Raw genomic sequence first — 12709 nt, 5'->3', positions numbered from 1 at the left:
CTCACACTCTTATTGCACACCAATATCCACTAAAAGACATAGGAACCATTTTTCATGTGTGCATACATTGTCTTGAGCCTTACTGATCAAATCAAACATAATTCAAATCCAAAATTAAAACAATGGCTCAGCTACAAAATAAGTAGCACTTTCACAAACAAATGAAATGTTATAGCAATATATTTTTTACACACTTTACAGAGTTAAATTAATCTAAGATGTAATTTGTTCCAGTGATGTCAAACTGCCAATCATGTTGTTATTGTAGAACCCATCAGTACTAAATGAAAACACAGTATAACAGCATGCAACTGTGCCACATACATTATCTGGAGCATTTGTCAATCAATGTTTTTTAAATAACACAATGAAAACACCAAACAATTAAATAAAATACATTCTGATTCATAAATGTTTTCATGTGTGCAGATCACTACAGGCATGATGTGCTAGTTCATCTTGGCTTGCTCTGACTAACCAATCAGATTTCTGAAAAATGCTGACACCATTGAGGGCCAGTATTGTGGCCCTGGGAGGAGGAATTTAAAATCTGATTGGTTAAAGAAAAAGTCCCATTACTAATATAATTTAAAATTGTATTGGCCAGCACTCCTGATTCTGAAGGCCCTGGGTAGAGTAAATCCCATGTACCCACACCAGACGTTGTGCAGCTCAGACAAACACTACAGCAGTATTATATCATGAGTAATTTAATAGTTGTCAAGTGGTTTCAAGTATTCATTTTCCAAATTAAGACAAAATTTTGTACCATAGAGGAGACCACTTGGATCATTAACAGCTCTTTACTGCACAAATCCACAGACAAACCCAAGCTTAACCAGACAGAATATGGTCCATTTTTTTTCTCATTTTTTAAAATTTGGATTTTAGTTGATGACATTTTATATAGGTCGTCAAGATAGATGTATATCGACTGGTCTTACAGCACTTGTCTGCAGGCCTGCGGTGCTGAAGCAGAATTAACAAGAGTGGGGAAGAATCTCTCTCTCTCTCTCCCCCCCTCCCCGCTTCCGCACGTGGTTTTTGTATGTGCCGACCAGCTGACACAGGAAGCATTTGTGTGGTCTGTTCACTCAGATGATGAGGTAACCGTGGGGAAGTTCTATGCCACCTTCCTGATACAGGACTACTTTAGGAAATTCAAGAAACGTAAAGAGGAAGGCCTGGTGGGTGCGCACCCCTCCCAGAACAGCACAGCCATCGCACTGCAGGTGAGTCTCTGCCAGGTCCAGTTGGGACTCAGTGCGTGAGCGAAGCCAGACACGTGTTCATGTGAAAGCGTCTTAAAAGTGCTCTAATGTTGTGTGTACAATGTGTTTGTGTGCATTTCATTCAAATATCATCAAGTGCGCTAATGTTATGGTTTGTGACCCAGCAGGACGTTCATCTCGCTGTACAGTATGGATATGTTCTGTTACTTACGTGGCGTGGAGCTGTAATTTGTGTCCGTGTTTCTTTTAATGTCACACATGTTGATGTTAAGTGTGTGCCATCGTGACAATTCACCCAGCAGCTCATGAAATTCACCTCCAAAGCTTGTTTTCTGTTCCACACAAATGCACAGTATACACTTCGATGTCACACCTTTAGGTACACCTGCACAGTCCAGTGAGATTCAATACAAGCATTTTCTCAATAATAATGTCCTAAGTGCAGGTCGCCATCAAATTTTTTTGGTTTGTTTGAAGTATCTTCCAATAGGGAGTCCTGACCCGATACCATGCACTGCATTAGAAGAAAAATGATTCATGAAATGATGAATTTGAATAAAGGTAATCCAACGTGACACCTTTTTATATCGCTGTAACTCTAGTGCCGCAGGTGGTTCAAACCCAAGTAAACAAATACAATCTTTTTATAGCATATCAGTGGTAAAGCACAAAATGATAATGCAAACAAATTACATTTAAGTATCCTGTCGCGAATCTAAAAAAATCATAAAATATAAATAATTCCTCTCAGTGCAGCAACAAAATAATTAACTTAAAGTGGAAGTCAACCCAAGCATATTTTTTCAAGAATATGTTCTATGCAGGCCCACTAACACGGCATATGAGTGGAATATGAGTTAAGCAGCAAAATCTACCCGTTTTTAGCCATCTCCGGGGGGCGGCCATTTTGTCACTTCTGTCGACTGAAAACGACATCACAGATGCTCAGGGCTCACATAACAATCTATCATGGCTCAGCTTCAGAAATCTGGTGAGCTGTGATTGGTCATTGCCTTTTTTGTTTTTTACAAAACAGCCAAGGGTTTTGGTGAACACTTGGGTCTACTACACTACTGTATGTTGGTGATAATGGTCATACTTAGAGGGCCAAATATTGTTTTAGGTACTTTTAAAAAGTTTTAAAAAAAACACTACACGACTCCATCAGTGACTTCCACAACAATAATAATGCTGACTTTTTATTGGTACTTTCAAAGATATGTCAATATAACAATGTTTATCATTGAGGTTGTAGTTTTGTAGCACTGCACTTCTGTTTTGTGCCACAATTAAATGAGAACCACATTGCTAAATCCCTCCCTTTTGAAACAAACTGAGCATTTGTTTCTCTAACTTGCTCTCATTAGAGTGTGCAGGTGTACCTAATGAAGTGGGCGGTAAGTGTATGGCTGCACTCACTGCCACCATATGTCAACATCAGGCAGAAAAAATTGCTTTACGTTCATCGATTAAGACATCTTGATGTGTATTTAGGTGACTAACTGATTGGACTGCACTGTTAGACAGGATAGACAGGGTATATATACCCAGAGTTCTTTAGCTACAAATCAATGAGAGAAGGTTACATTCAGCTGAGCACATCTGTCTCTCTGTGCATGTCTGTCTGCAGCGTCAATGTCAGGTTTCACGAACTCAAGCAGGCGTGTGTGTGCGGTTGTGGCTGTAAGATGTCCCGTGTTCCTATTTTTTGAGCTGTGGGACAAAGTCCTCCACAGCAGTGCTTAGCCCTTTTATTGTCATGGTTACAGGCTGGGCTCCGCACTCTCCATGATATTGGGCCCGAAATTCGCCGAGCGATATCATGTGACCTGCAAGATGATGAACTAGTAGACTTTATACCAGAGGAAGACGAGGAAATATATAGGGTAACTGATTTGATTTTACCTGACAGGGATGATGTTTGTGACATGACACATCACTTTTCACTATATGGACGCAAGTTGTGTGACGCATAGCCCAATCAATTATCCATCCATCCATTATCCTTACCGCTTATCCTCACTATGGTCGCAGGCTCAATCAATTAATCAATTAAAAACCTTGTAAAATGAAATAATAGATTTGTTTATAAACATATTGTACATGTTTGAAATTATTTGCTGAATTTTGCTGATTGAAAATATTTAGGGGGATTCTAAAACCAGTGAAGCATGTAGGCATCCGCCATGACTTCCTCATCTCCCACTGTATAAGAACTTGAGTGCTTTTGTTTGCATCAGTGGTGAGTGACTTATTATTTCTAGGCCCATTTCTACCTCTACAGCATACAGTTAGCTAGCTAGCTATGCCTCCACCCCAAAAATGCATCATCCTTCGATGCCACCATTTATAGAACAGCTCAGTGTCATTATTTAAATTCCCAAGCGAGGAGTGAGCACCGCGGACGAGCCCACCACCCGTCCACCAACCGAGAGGGGCCCCGCAAGCATGTTAACTCGCGAGCTAGCTTGTGGCTAGCATTTCTCGTCGCAGTGTGGAAACAGAGCTGCAGAAAAATAAAACATTTGTATTCTTGACAGTGTAATTACCAAATGTCCTCACACTTTTGTCCAAATAGTGTACCTATATATTTATGGTAAAGCCAATCCCTGGGGGCGGAGAGAACACTCCACACTTATAGAGTAGCTGTACCCATGTATTGTTTGTCTCTCTTTTGAGTTTTCCTTCTTTTTTTCCCATTTCTAATTCAAGACAAAACGAATTCATTTCGTCCACACAATCCATGCCCCCATAAGTCAGCTTCCTATTTTCCCCATATCAATTCTGAAATCAGACTTAACATCAAACACTTACTTATCTGTACTGTAAGTAATAAAAGTGTTGGAAACATCATTGTGCATGTTTGTTGGCAGCGTAACGGTGGGCTGTTTGGCAACCACCTGATGAACGGAGGTCATCGGCGATCCAATGGCCATCAGACCAACGCGACGCAGCGGCCTCTGCAAGTGCAGCCGCCGCCTCACTACGCTCACATGGAACAACCGGTGGGCCGGCTTTCTCGAGCTAACGCCATGTCCCATGCTAATGCCAACCACCGTCACCATCACCACCATCACCACCACCGCCACCACAACAACTCCTACGGCAAGTCTCCTAAATCCACCAACATCAACCTCAACAATGCCAACAAGTCCAGTTTACCCAATGGGGGGCACCATCGCTACTATGAACACGCCCCTCCCAATGGCTACCCAGGTCATCGCGGCTCCTACTATGACTATGAAAAGGCCCGGACCCCACAAGCTCAAAGGTACCAACACGTGCATCCTTTCTGCAGCAGCCATTTATGCACTTATTGTGTTGTCCTCTTGCTATCACATCACTCCCCTTTTTAGTGACAGCTATTAGAGGCGCTGATCCATCCTTTTAAACATATTCTAGGCACTATAACTAGTTAATCAGTTCATTTGTATGCTGTAGTCTTAATTTGGGTAGTTGTGTCCTGCCAAAACAATTTGAATAATGCGTTAATTTCTTCTGATCAAATAGTAAACTTACTGGTAATTTAATAGTTGTCCAGTAGTTCTTCAAACAGTGGCCAGAAGCTTCCATTTATTTATTCAACTGAAGAGAATAGTTGAATTTGTTTGAAGGTGGCTTTTATTTGTAGAAAAGCTGGATGGAGCTCAACACGTTGATTATGTCTGCAGAGAATTGTTGATTCAGTGTTGTAATGGGAGTGGAGCATGTAACTGCCTCACACTAACAGTTTTTGTTCATGTGTGCTTTTATTATTGGCTCCTTTCAATAATGCAATACATTTAGAGGTGGAAGTTTAGGGCTAAACAAATTAATCGAATTGAAATCAACCTCGCAATGTAGTAGACTAAAATTTTCAAATCACAAAGGCTGGAAACTAGAAAAACGAACAAATAAAAAAACTGCTAAATTTAAGGCAGGCATAGGCTTTATTTTTTATATATATATTTATTGTATTTATATTTTTATATAGTGTTTAGATAGGTTCAGTGCTAAGCAGTGCAGTCCACATGTTTACATATCATCACCCTCCTAAAATAATCGCTTACGTACTTTTTTCATTTTTTTCAGAAAACACAAAAACCTGTGTTTAAAGACAAAAAAACTATCTTTTTTTGTCCAAAAATGACTACACTGTTATTTTAAGAGGGGGACGATAGCGGCCTCAGTAGTTTGATTATTTTGAACTGTGGTTTCTCTAGAAAGAAGAAAGCCTTGTTTTTGTCACCCAAAATTCCAGTGCTGTGTGCTCCTTGACCTTGAGTACTACAGAATGAGAGAGAAATAACAGGACCATATAACAACAATGAAGAGGGCACCTCCATTTTTTTTCCTTGAGAGGTGTTCATTCAATCTAATGACAAGTTCAGGTACATCTATTAGAGTGGAAATTGCTAATTGAGGATAAACGGTAGTTAACTGTCATAGCTTCAGTTGAGAGTTGCATTGCAGTTGTCATTAATAACAGGCCTTGATTCAGTTATTTATTGGTTTTGTTGACATTTGTGAAAACGTATGGAGATTTAAGTAAAGAAAATGTTTACCTTCATTCTGCTCCACTGTGCAACCGAGATGGAGTCAATTCTGCTGCAAAAAGCTGGATGACTGTATTTGTCTTCAGGCATCCAGGCAGAATCCAGCCTCTTATCAAGCCTGCCCCATTTTCACAAACCTTTATTCATTCCCCAGTAGATCACAAACATGCTGTGGCACTGACACTTCATTTCACGTTACCTACCACCAGTGCTCGGTTTAGCCCGCCACTCCAAAATGGGCCCTTTTTTTCCTTGGCACCCATTTAGTGTGTGGGACAATTTCATTTCTGCCATTTTTCCCAAAATACATCATCCTTAGAATTAAAAAAAATGGGATTGTCAAGCACACTGGAGTGTATGTCCACCATCACGCTCTTTCTTCCTCATACATATATATTAGAGTTGTGTATATGTTCCGTATACTGTATGATATACAGTAAACAGCTGTATGATATACAGTATAATATATCACTCTTTTCCTGCCTTTTCTCTCTGTGTTCTCTCCCTTTTTCCTTCCTAACTAAAATGCTTTCTCTTGGCCAACCCTCTACCGTGTTGGACAGAAGGCGCTACTATGAGACCTATGTTAGGTATGTTGTTTTTCCAGGTTTGGCACCAGCAGTCACAAGCAAAGAAGGGGTTTATTTCCCTGTTATTTCTTCCATTTTGTTGTTTGGATCGGTGAAAGGCTGCATCATCGCTAAACATGGCTAAAGTGTGATATGCTGGTCTGGTGGTTAGTGTAAAAGTCTTGTAAAGCTCAATTATGTGAAGCAAATGGGGAATAATGTTTACAAGTGGCCAGCATATTGCGAACCAAAGCTCTTTTTCTTCTGCATGTGGCTTTCTTCATCACCCCAGGAGTGTTCGATGATGTCCACTAGTGGCCACTGCTTCTTATTTTAGCTCATCAGTTGTTTTAATTTCTGGCAGCAACGTCGCTTTAAGTGGTTTTAATTTGCACCAAAGCTCTTTCAAGACCCAAATGACTGCTTTTTGTCTTTCGGATTGGCTATTGGCTGGCTCAGTTTCACGTTTAAATGAGGTTTTAGAAACATTGCGACCATCTAGGCTTACATCTGCATGGCAATGCATGACACGGGTCCAGTACACATGCCGACACTAAGCCGTGTACATTGATTTTCCTTCAGGTCCAACGGTGGGGATAGACGACACCCCACCATCCGCAGGGAAGAGGAGCTGGATGAAGATCGTTTGTCTGGGGAGTATTTCAGCGGGGAGGAGTTTTACGAAGATGACAGCATGCTCTCAGGGGACAGGTAGGCAAACACCACATTCACTGGTCAAGGGCTATAAGAAAATTCTCCATTTACAAAGAAAATGCTGCTCAGTAATATGCATGAATTAAACGTGTGTTAGTATGTTTTTTTTGTGCAGTTGTGTAGAGTTGTGCTACACTGAGAGCAGTATCTAATCCTTTGGAAAGTTATTATACTTTATATTTGTGCTTATCAGCTGCACTTAATGTTCAGTTCCTTCTGTAACGTAACAAAAGTGATGTTATTTTTATGTATAATTTGTTGCAAGGTACCAGAACAGTGATACAGAGTATGAGACACCCAAAGGTTATCATCATCCTGACAGTTACTATGACGACGATGAGCAGCCCCTCTACCGTGACTCAAGGAGGTCACCAAAAAGACGTTTGCTCCCTGCCACACCTGAAGGTTTGCATGGTATTGACCAGCTTCATAAATTGTCTTCATACACTTAATATTTAATACACCGGTGCCTTGAGGGGGAAAAAAAAGCATAACTTTGCCTTAAAGTCAGCTAACCATTTTTTTGTTGTTTTTGGGGGGTGGCTGGAACAGATTAATGGCATTTCCATTCATTTGAATTAACCAATTAGACTTGTATTTGAAGGTACCACTGCATTTGGCAAAATTAGCAATCCCAATTAGGAATACCAATCTGACATTGTTAAGACCCGTTTGATCGTGAGGATGCATCATGTCCGCTTATTTTTATCTCCTGCCTTGAATGTCACTAAGATATCCTAACATGTACATTACTTAATATTATCAATCTATTTCATTGCACTTCAAAATATTTCACAAGCCACGCTTTCAAACGGAATATTTTCACTGTTTAAACTGCTTGCATGCGATCACCTACTGATCCACGTGCGTTGCACAGGTCACAGGAGGCCGTCTTTCAACTTTGAGTGTCTGCGCCGGCAGGGTAGCCAGGATGAGCTTCCACATCAACGTACTGCACTACCACTGCACCTTATGCAGCACCAGGTAGCCCAAAAAAATTCACCTTCCAGTGCAAATTCCCCATTAAGGTCAGGGGAGGGCTGTGCCCCACCCGATGCAGGTGTCAGTGCAGTTTATCATTATTTTTAATATTCATTTGGCATTTTATATTTAATACAGAGTAGTGATTAAGCTGCAAAATGTATGTGTACAGGATAAGGACCCGTGGCGTCTTAAGACGTTTCAGAAAGAGAATCATTCAGTCTTTCAACAAATAGCAGAAGACGTGTCGCACAGAATAAATCTCCATAAATAAACTTGCCTCATAATCGTTACGGTTCTTTCTGAGAAATGTTCTTACTGTCTGTCTGACGCACAGTATGCCTTTGTTGACCGTGGTGCTGTAACAATTGACCGTCGATGCCCGCACTTGTCAGGTCATGGCTGTAGCGGGCCTGGATTCCAGCAGAGCCCACCGCCTCTCCCCAACACGCTCCACCCGCTCCTGGGCCACACCCCCCGCCACCCCGACCAGTAAGGACCAGTCACCGTACTACACCCCCCTCATCCGTGTCGACCACCCACACAGGGATAGCACCGCCAGCAGCCACGTATCGGTGCGCAAGAGCTCCTGGTACTCTGACGACCCCGAGTTCACGCAGAGGACGTACTCGCCCATTCACCTGCAGGTGCCGCCCGAGTACCACAGCCAGTACCACCAGAAACGAGGAAGCGCCACCAGCCTTGTTGAAGCGGTACGTTTTTGTTGAATTACACCTGCCTATTGTTAATTTCAGTTGTGATGGTTTTGTTTTGGCCTGGGCTGACTGTAGGGTACCATTGGTTCAAAAGTAACCTTGACATAACTCGGTGGCGGGTGGTACCTTTCAGACAGCACCACTTGTTGCATATATCTTGTCAACGAGGATTAGGGAACACTGATATAGATTCACCACTCAGAGTGAAATATTTCATGATTTTAATTGTTTAGAATTTTGATGATTATATCTTACGAAAAAACCCAAATACACCAATCTCAAAAAATATTGCCATGAAACCATGACAATATTTTTAATATAGAAATTAGGCAGGAGTCTGTATAATATGAGTTTACATTTTTGAATTGAGCTAGCAAAATAAATGAGATTTTCTACAAATTGTAGTTTATTGAGATGTACTTCCATAATCGAGGCCTGGCGCCGAGCAGAAAACATCCCATTCCATGTGGGGTTTTTTGCACTTACATTGCTAGATGGCTGGGCAACTAATCAATTTAATCAATCTACTGTATGGTACAATTTTTTTTGCAGAGAATGAGACAAAAAAAGCAACATTTGGAGAAAAAAATGGCTTAAAATCAGAAGTCAGATTTTTCTTTTTTTTTTTTTCTTCTTTTTTTTTTAAGGCCATATTGCCCAGCCATACAAGAGAAATATCCAATCTGGGTCACATGGAAGGAACTTGAACAATATATCGCTGGTGTTGGGCCAAAACCTCATAAGTCACATTTTGGTGAAATTCATATTTTTTCAAAAATCTATACTATTGGTCAGTTCACACACATGGGTGTCATTTTTACACATTTTGGACCAAAGTGTTGAAAATGTCTTTCTTTCTTTCACGATTCAATGCTAATGGTTGAACAAATTTGCCGTTTTTGGGGTCTCCTGAAAAGCCACTATTTTGAAGGTACAAAGTTTTGGCCCAACGAGAGCGATATGTACTATGCGTAACAGTTTTCAAAACGACCTTTTTGTCCTGACTTTGTTTTTCGAGCAGGTTTTGATATCCGAGGGCCTCGGGAGGTACGCCAAGGATCCCAAGTTTGTTGCCGCCACCAAGCACGAGATAGCGGACGCCTGCGAGATGACGATAGATGAGATGGAGAGCGCGGCCAGCCACCTGCTGAATGGCGGCATGGCGCCGGTGATCAACGGGGTCAACGTGTTCCCTCTCCTGACCGCGGGCGGCTCTGAACTGCAGGACCCGGTTGGCAGCTACAGCGACGACGAACCCGAGACGGAACCCAGGGCTCCCTATGAAGAGGACCTGGCCGACGAGATGATTTGCATCACAACTTTATAGCAGAAAAGGACCGTTGGCTGACTAATATCAGTGAAAATACAAGACTTATTGTATTCATAGGCTCTGACCAAAAGAAGTGCCTTTACACTGAAGAGAAAGGCATAGAGAAGAAAGACACACACAAGTCATGAGCTTTTGGAAAGGAAACTTCTCTCCCTGCCAGCAAAGGACGTCACAGCACGGAGCCCTGCGGAGCACCGAGGGGCCATCCTGACCTTCCTGTCAAAGGGCTTGATCTGGGGGTCCGGGCAGAGACCATCCAGGATAAGTGGCAAGGACGTGCCATGCTCTTTCGAGCTGGTGTGTTAGGGTGATGACAATCAGATGTACGATGTCATTACCTCAGTCACTTTATTAAAGGTTTGGCATATCATGCAAGTTTTCAATGCAAGCATAGAAAGGCAGATCTACCCCAACCCAACACCCTCCTCCCGGCCCCCCCAGAGCCCTCCTTAAGTCTAATTTGATCCCTTTGTCCCGTGATACTCACAGTAGTAGTGCCGCAGCCGAGTCACACAGCAGAGTTGCGACAAACAGAATATGCAGTGTTACTTTTGAAGCGACTAAAAAGCATTTGAGATAAATGCACTAGTAGGCAGGTTGTTTGAAATTCTAGAATAGCCTGGTTAATATTTCCTAGTTGAGATGCTGTAAATTGTATTATAAAATACGGGACACTTTGTAAAGAGATATTCTATATTTTGTAATTTATGTATGATTTCAGTGATCAGCAATATGGACCATTCTGACGTGCTATAAAATCAGCCACCCGTTTATTAGGTACCATTTGCTGCATTTGATTTGCCTTTTATGTTCTGTGCTAATACACAGCCTTTATTTTATCGATATTTATTTTTTCATTTTGCCTTTGGTCGCAGTTTTAAGAGGTTGTGCTTTCGTGAGCAACATTAACTGCACAAGTCAAGCAAACAGTTCTGATTTCTTAGCACAAAGTGAGGGACTCATTGTTTGGTCTAAAGTGAAAGCCCTTTTTTAAATGGCGGCCCCCATGCTGGCAAACTAAACAGATGCAATGAATGCATTTTCTGCGTCTTTATTTATAATGAAATCGATGCTGCTTTATTCTTTGTTCTTCAAAACCTTATTAGGGTTGCTCCCGATTAAAATGCCTTTTTGCTGCTGAAAGAAGACAAAAAGATGGATGGTAGAGCTAAAATAATGGAGGTCTAAATGATTAGCTATCAGGGCTGATGCTGGGGGTTTTGTTAATGATTGATGGGTCCTTTAAGGCTTTCTGTGAAATCTCATCTTGAGTGTGTGAGGGCCGCATCCACTTTGGTGGCAGAAGTCGACGGAAGTGATCTGTTGAGAGGCTAAGCAATACTAAAAGACCCCCCCCCCCCTCCCCTTTCTCTGCCTACCTGGCATCAAGTATACCTCGTTTGGCAAAGGTGACAACATATCATCGTCTCAATGTATCAATGTGTCACAGTGTCCCACAGAGGACTCTTAAAACAGGGTTAACTATGGATGTGCTTGTAACGTGACAAGAGGCTGAAACTGGATGGCCAATGAACACAAGCTAACTTTAATTACAGGATGCAGTGCTAACTAAAGTAGGTTTTACCACGAAGAGTTTAATTAAGCGTCAAGAACATTTAGGGTTCGTGTGATCCGTTGTACATGTTTGGTCCGTCGGCGTGTGCGTGCCGTACGCTACTTTAACCGTCATGACAATGTAGATTTTCCATTTTGTGTGCACATTGAAAGGGCTCTTTGAAATGTTTGTGCGTTAAAAAAAAAAAAAAATTAAAAGAAGACGTGTTCTAGTCCTTTTGCAGATGACAAAAGGAATGCACATAACTGGCACATTGTACTATTCGTAGCAATTGATGAACTGAAAATATGCATTATTTTGTAAACACTTTTAAGCGTCGAGTTAATCTAAAGATGAAAAGAACTTACTTTTACCTCAAGTCAGGGATTCCTGAAAAAAAGAGTAAATAGTAACTTGGTTGAGTCTTAAATATTAGCACATAGCTGTTTGTCTTTGCACAAGTAAGTGTATTGTGCTTCTGTTTCTCCTTTTTCTAAACTGATTTGTGTATTAATAAGGTGAGACAATTTTGTACTTTTTTGTGACTGTGTGTATGGTTTAGTGGAATCTATATTTGTCATTCGCACCTCATCTTACAATGCTGGGAATGAAAGAGAATCAAAAGAATATTTTCAAGGTGTGTCGTTGCTCTGCTGGGAAAACAAGAAAATGGATAAAACACCAGTTTACAGAGAAACGTGCTGTTTCTATCACTTTTCTTCACATGGTTATATATATAATTACTTTTATTAATGTTCTTAAAGATGTATTCAAATAGAAGATGTAAAATATGTATAAATTATTGGGAAAGACCCATGGTAATGTTCTCTACTTGAAAGTCTTGATATTTGCTCTTAAATGTTTCTTTTGGGTTAGCATCAATCTCTTAGTAGCAACTGCTTTAATATATAACATATTGGTTTTCGTAATAACGCATTTTTTTTTCTTTTTTTTTCATTTGATTTGGGCTTTGTCCTTATTTAAATCAATTCTGTTGTTATTTTCTATTGAGCATCATTGAATAAATTTATGCTGAATTACGGTTCTTTTTTTCTTGGTATTTAAGATATGGCAAAA

The 12709-nt window shown here is 40.8% G+C and overlaps 1 protein-coding gene across 16 annotated transcripts in view; it reads left to right on the top strand.

Annotated features, from left to right (window-relative positions):
• cacna1da (calcium channel, voltage-dependent, L type, alpha 1D subunit, a) overlaps positions 1-12674 on the top strand; it is a 72646-nt gene extending 59972 nt beyond the window's left edge. For 7 of the 16 annotated variants that reach the window (XM_086041805.1, XM_086041798.1, XM_086041795.1 and 4 more), the window contains 9 exons: positions 1099-1232; positions 3002-3118; positions 4106-4503; positions 6331-6357; positions 6919-7047; positions 7316-7464; positions 7928-8034; positions 8427-8744; positions 9769-12674. In XM_086041805.1, coding sequence (XP_085897931.1) covers positions 1099-1232; positions 3002-3118; positions 4106-4503; positions 6331-6357; positions 6919-7047; positions 7316-7464; positions 7928-8034; positions 8427-8744; positions 9769-10074 — 1685 coding nt within the window. In that variant the 3' untranslated portion in view covers positions 10075-12674. The remainder of the gene's footprint in view (positions 1-1098; positions 1233-3001; positions 3119-4105; positions 4504-6330; positions 6358-6918; positions 7048-7315; positions 7465-7927; positions 8035-8426; positions 8745-9768) is intronic. The other 9 variants (XM_086041804.1, XM_086041797.1, XM_086041800.1 and 6 more) reach the window with 5 other exon arrangements.
• The last annotated feature ends 35 nt before the right edge of the window (positions 12675-12709 follow it).

The sequence above is a fragment of the Filicampus tigris genome, chromosome 9 (assembly GCF_054856515.1).
Source record: "Filicampus tigris isolate MCC_2025a chromosome 9, RoL_Ftig_1.0, whole genome shotgun sequence".
NCBI classification, from domain to species: Eukaryota; Metazoa; Chordata; class Actinopteri; order Syngnathiformes; family Syngnathidae; genus Filicampus; species Filicampus tigris.
Note: the sequence above shows the minus strand (reverse complement) of the source record. Positions and strands in the feature narration are given on the sequence as shown.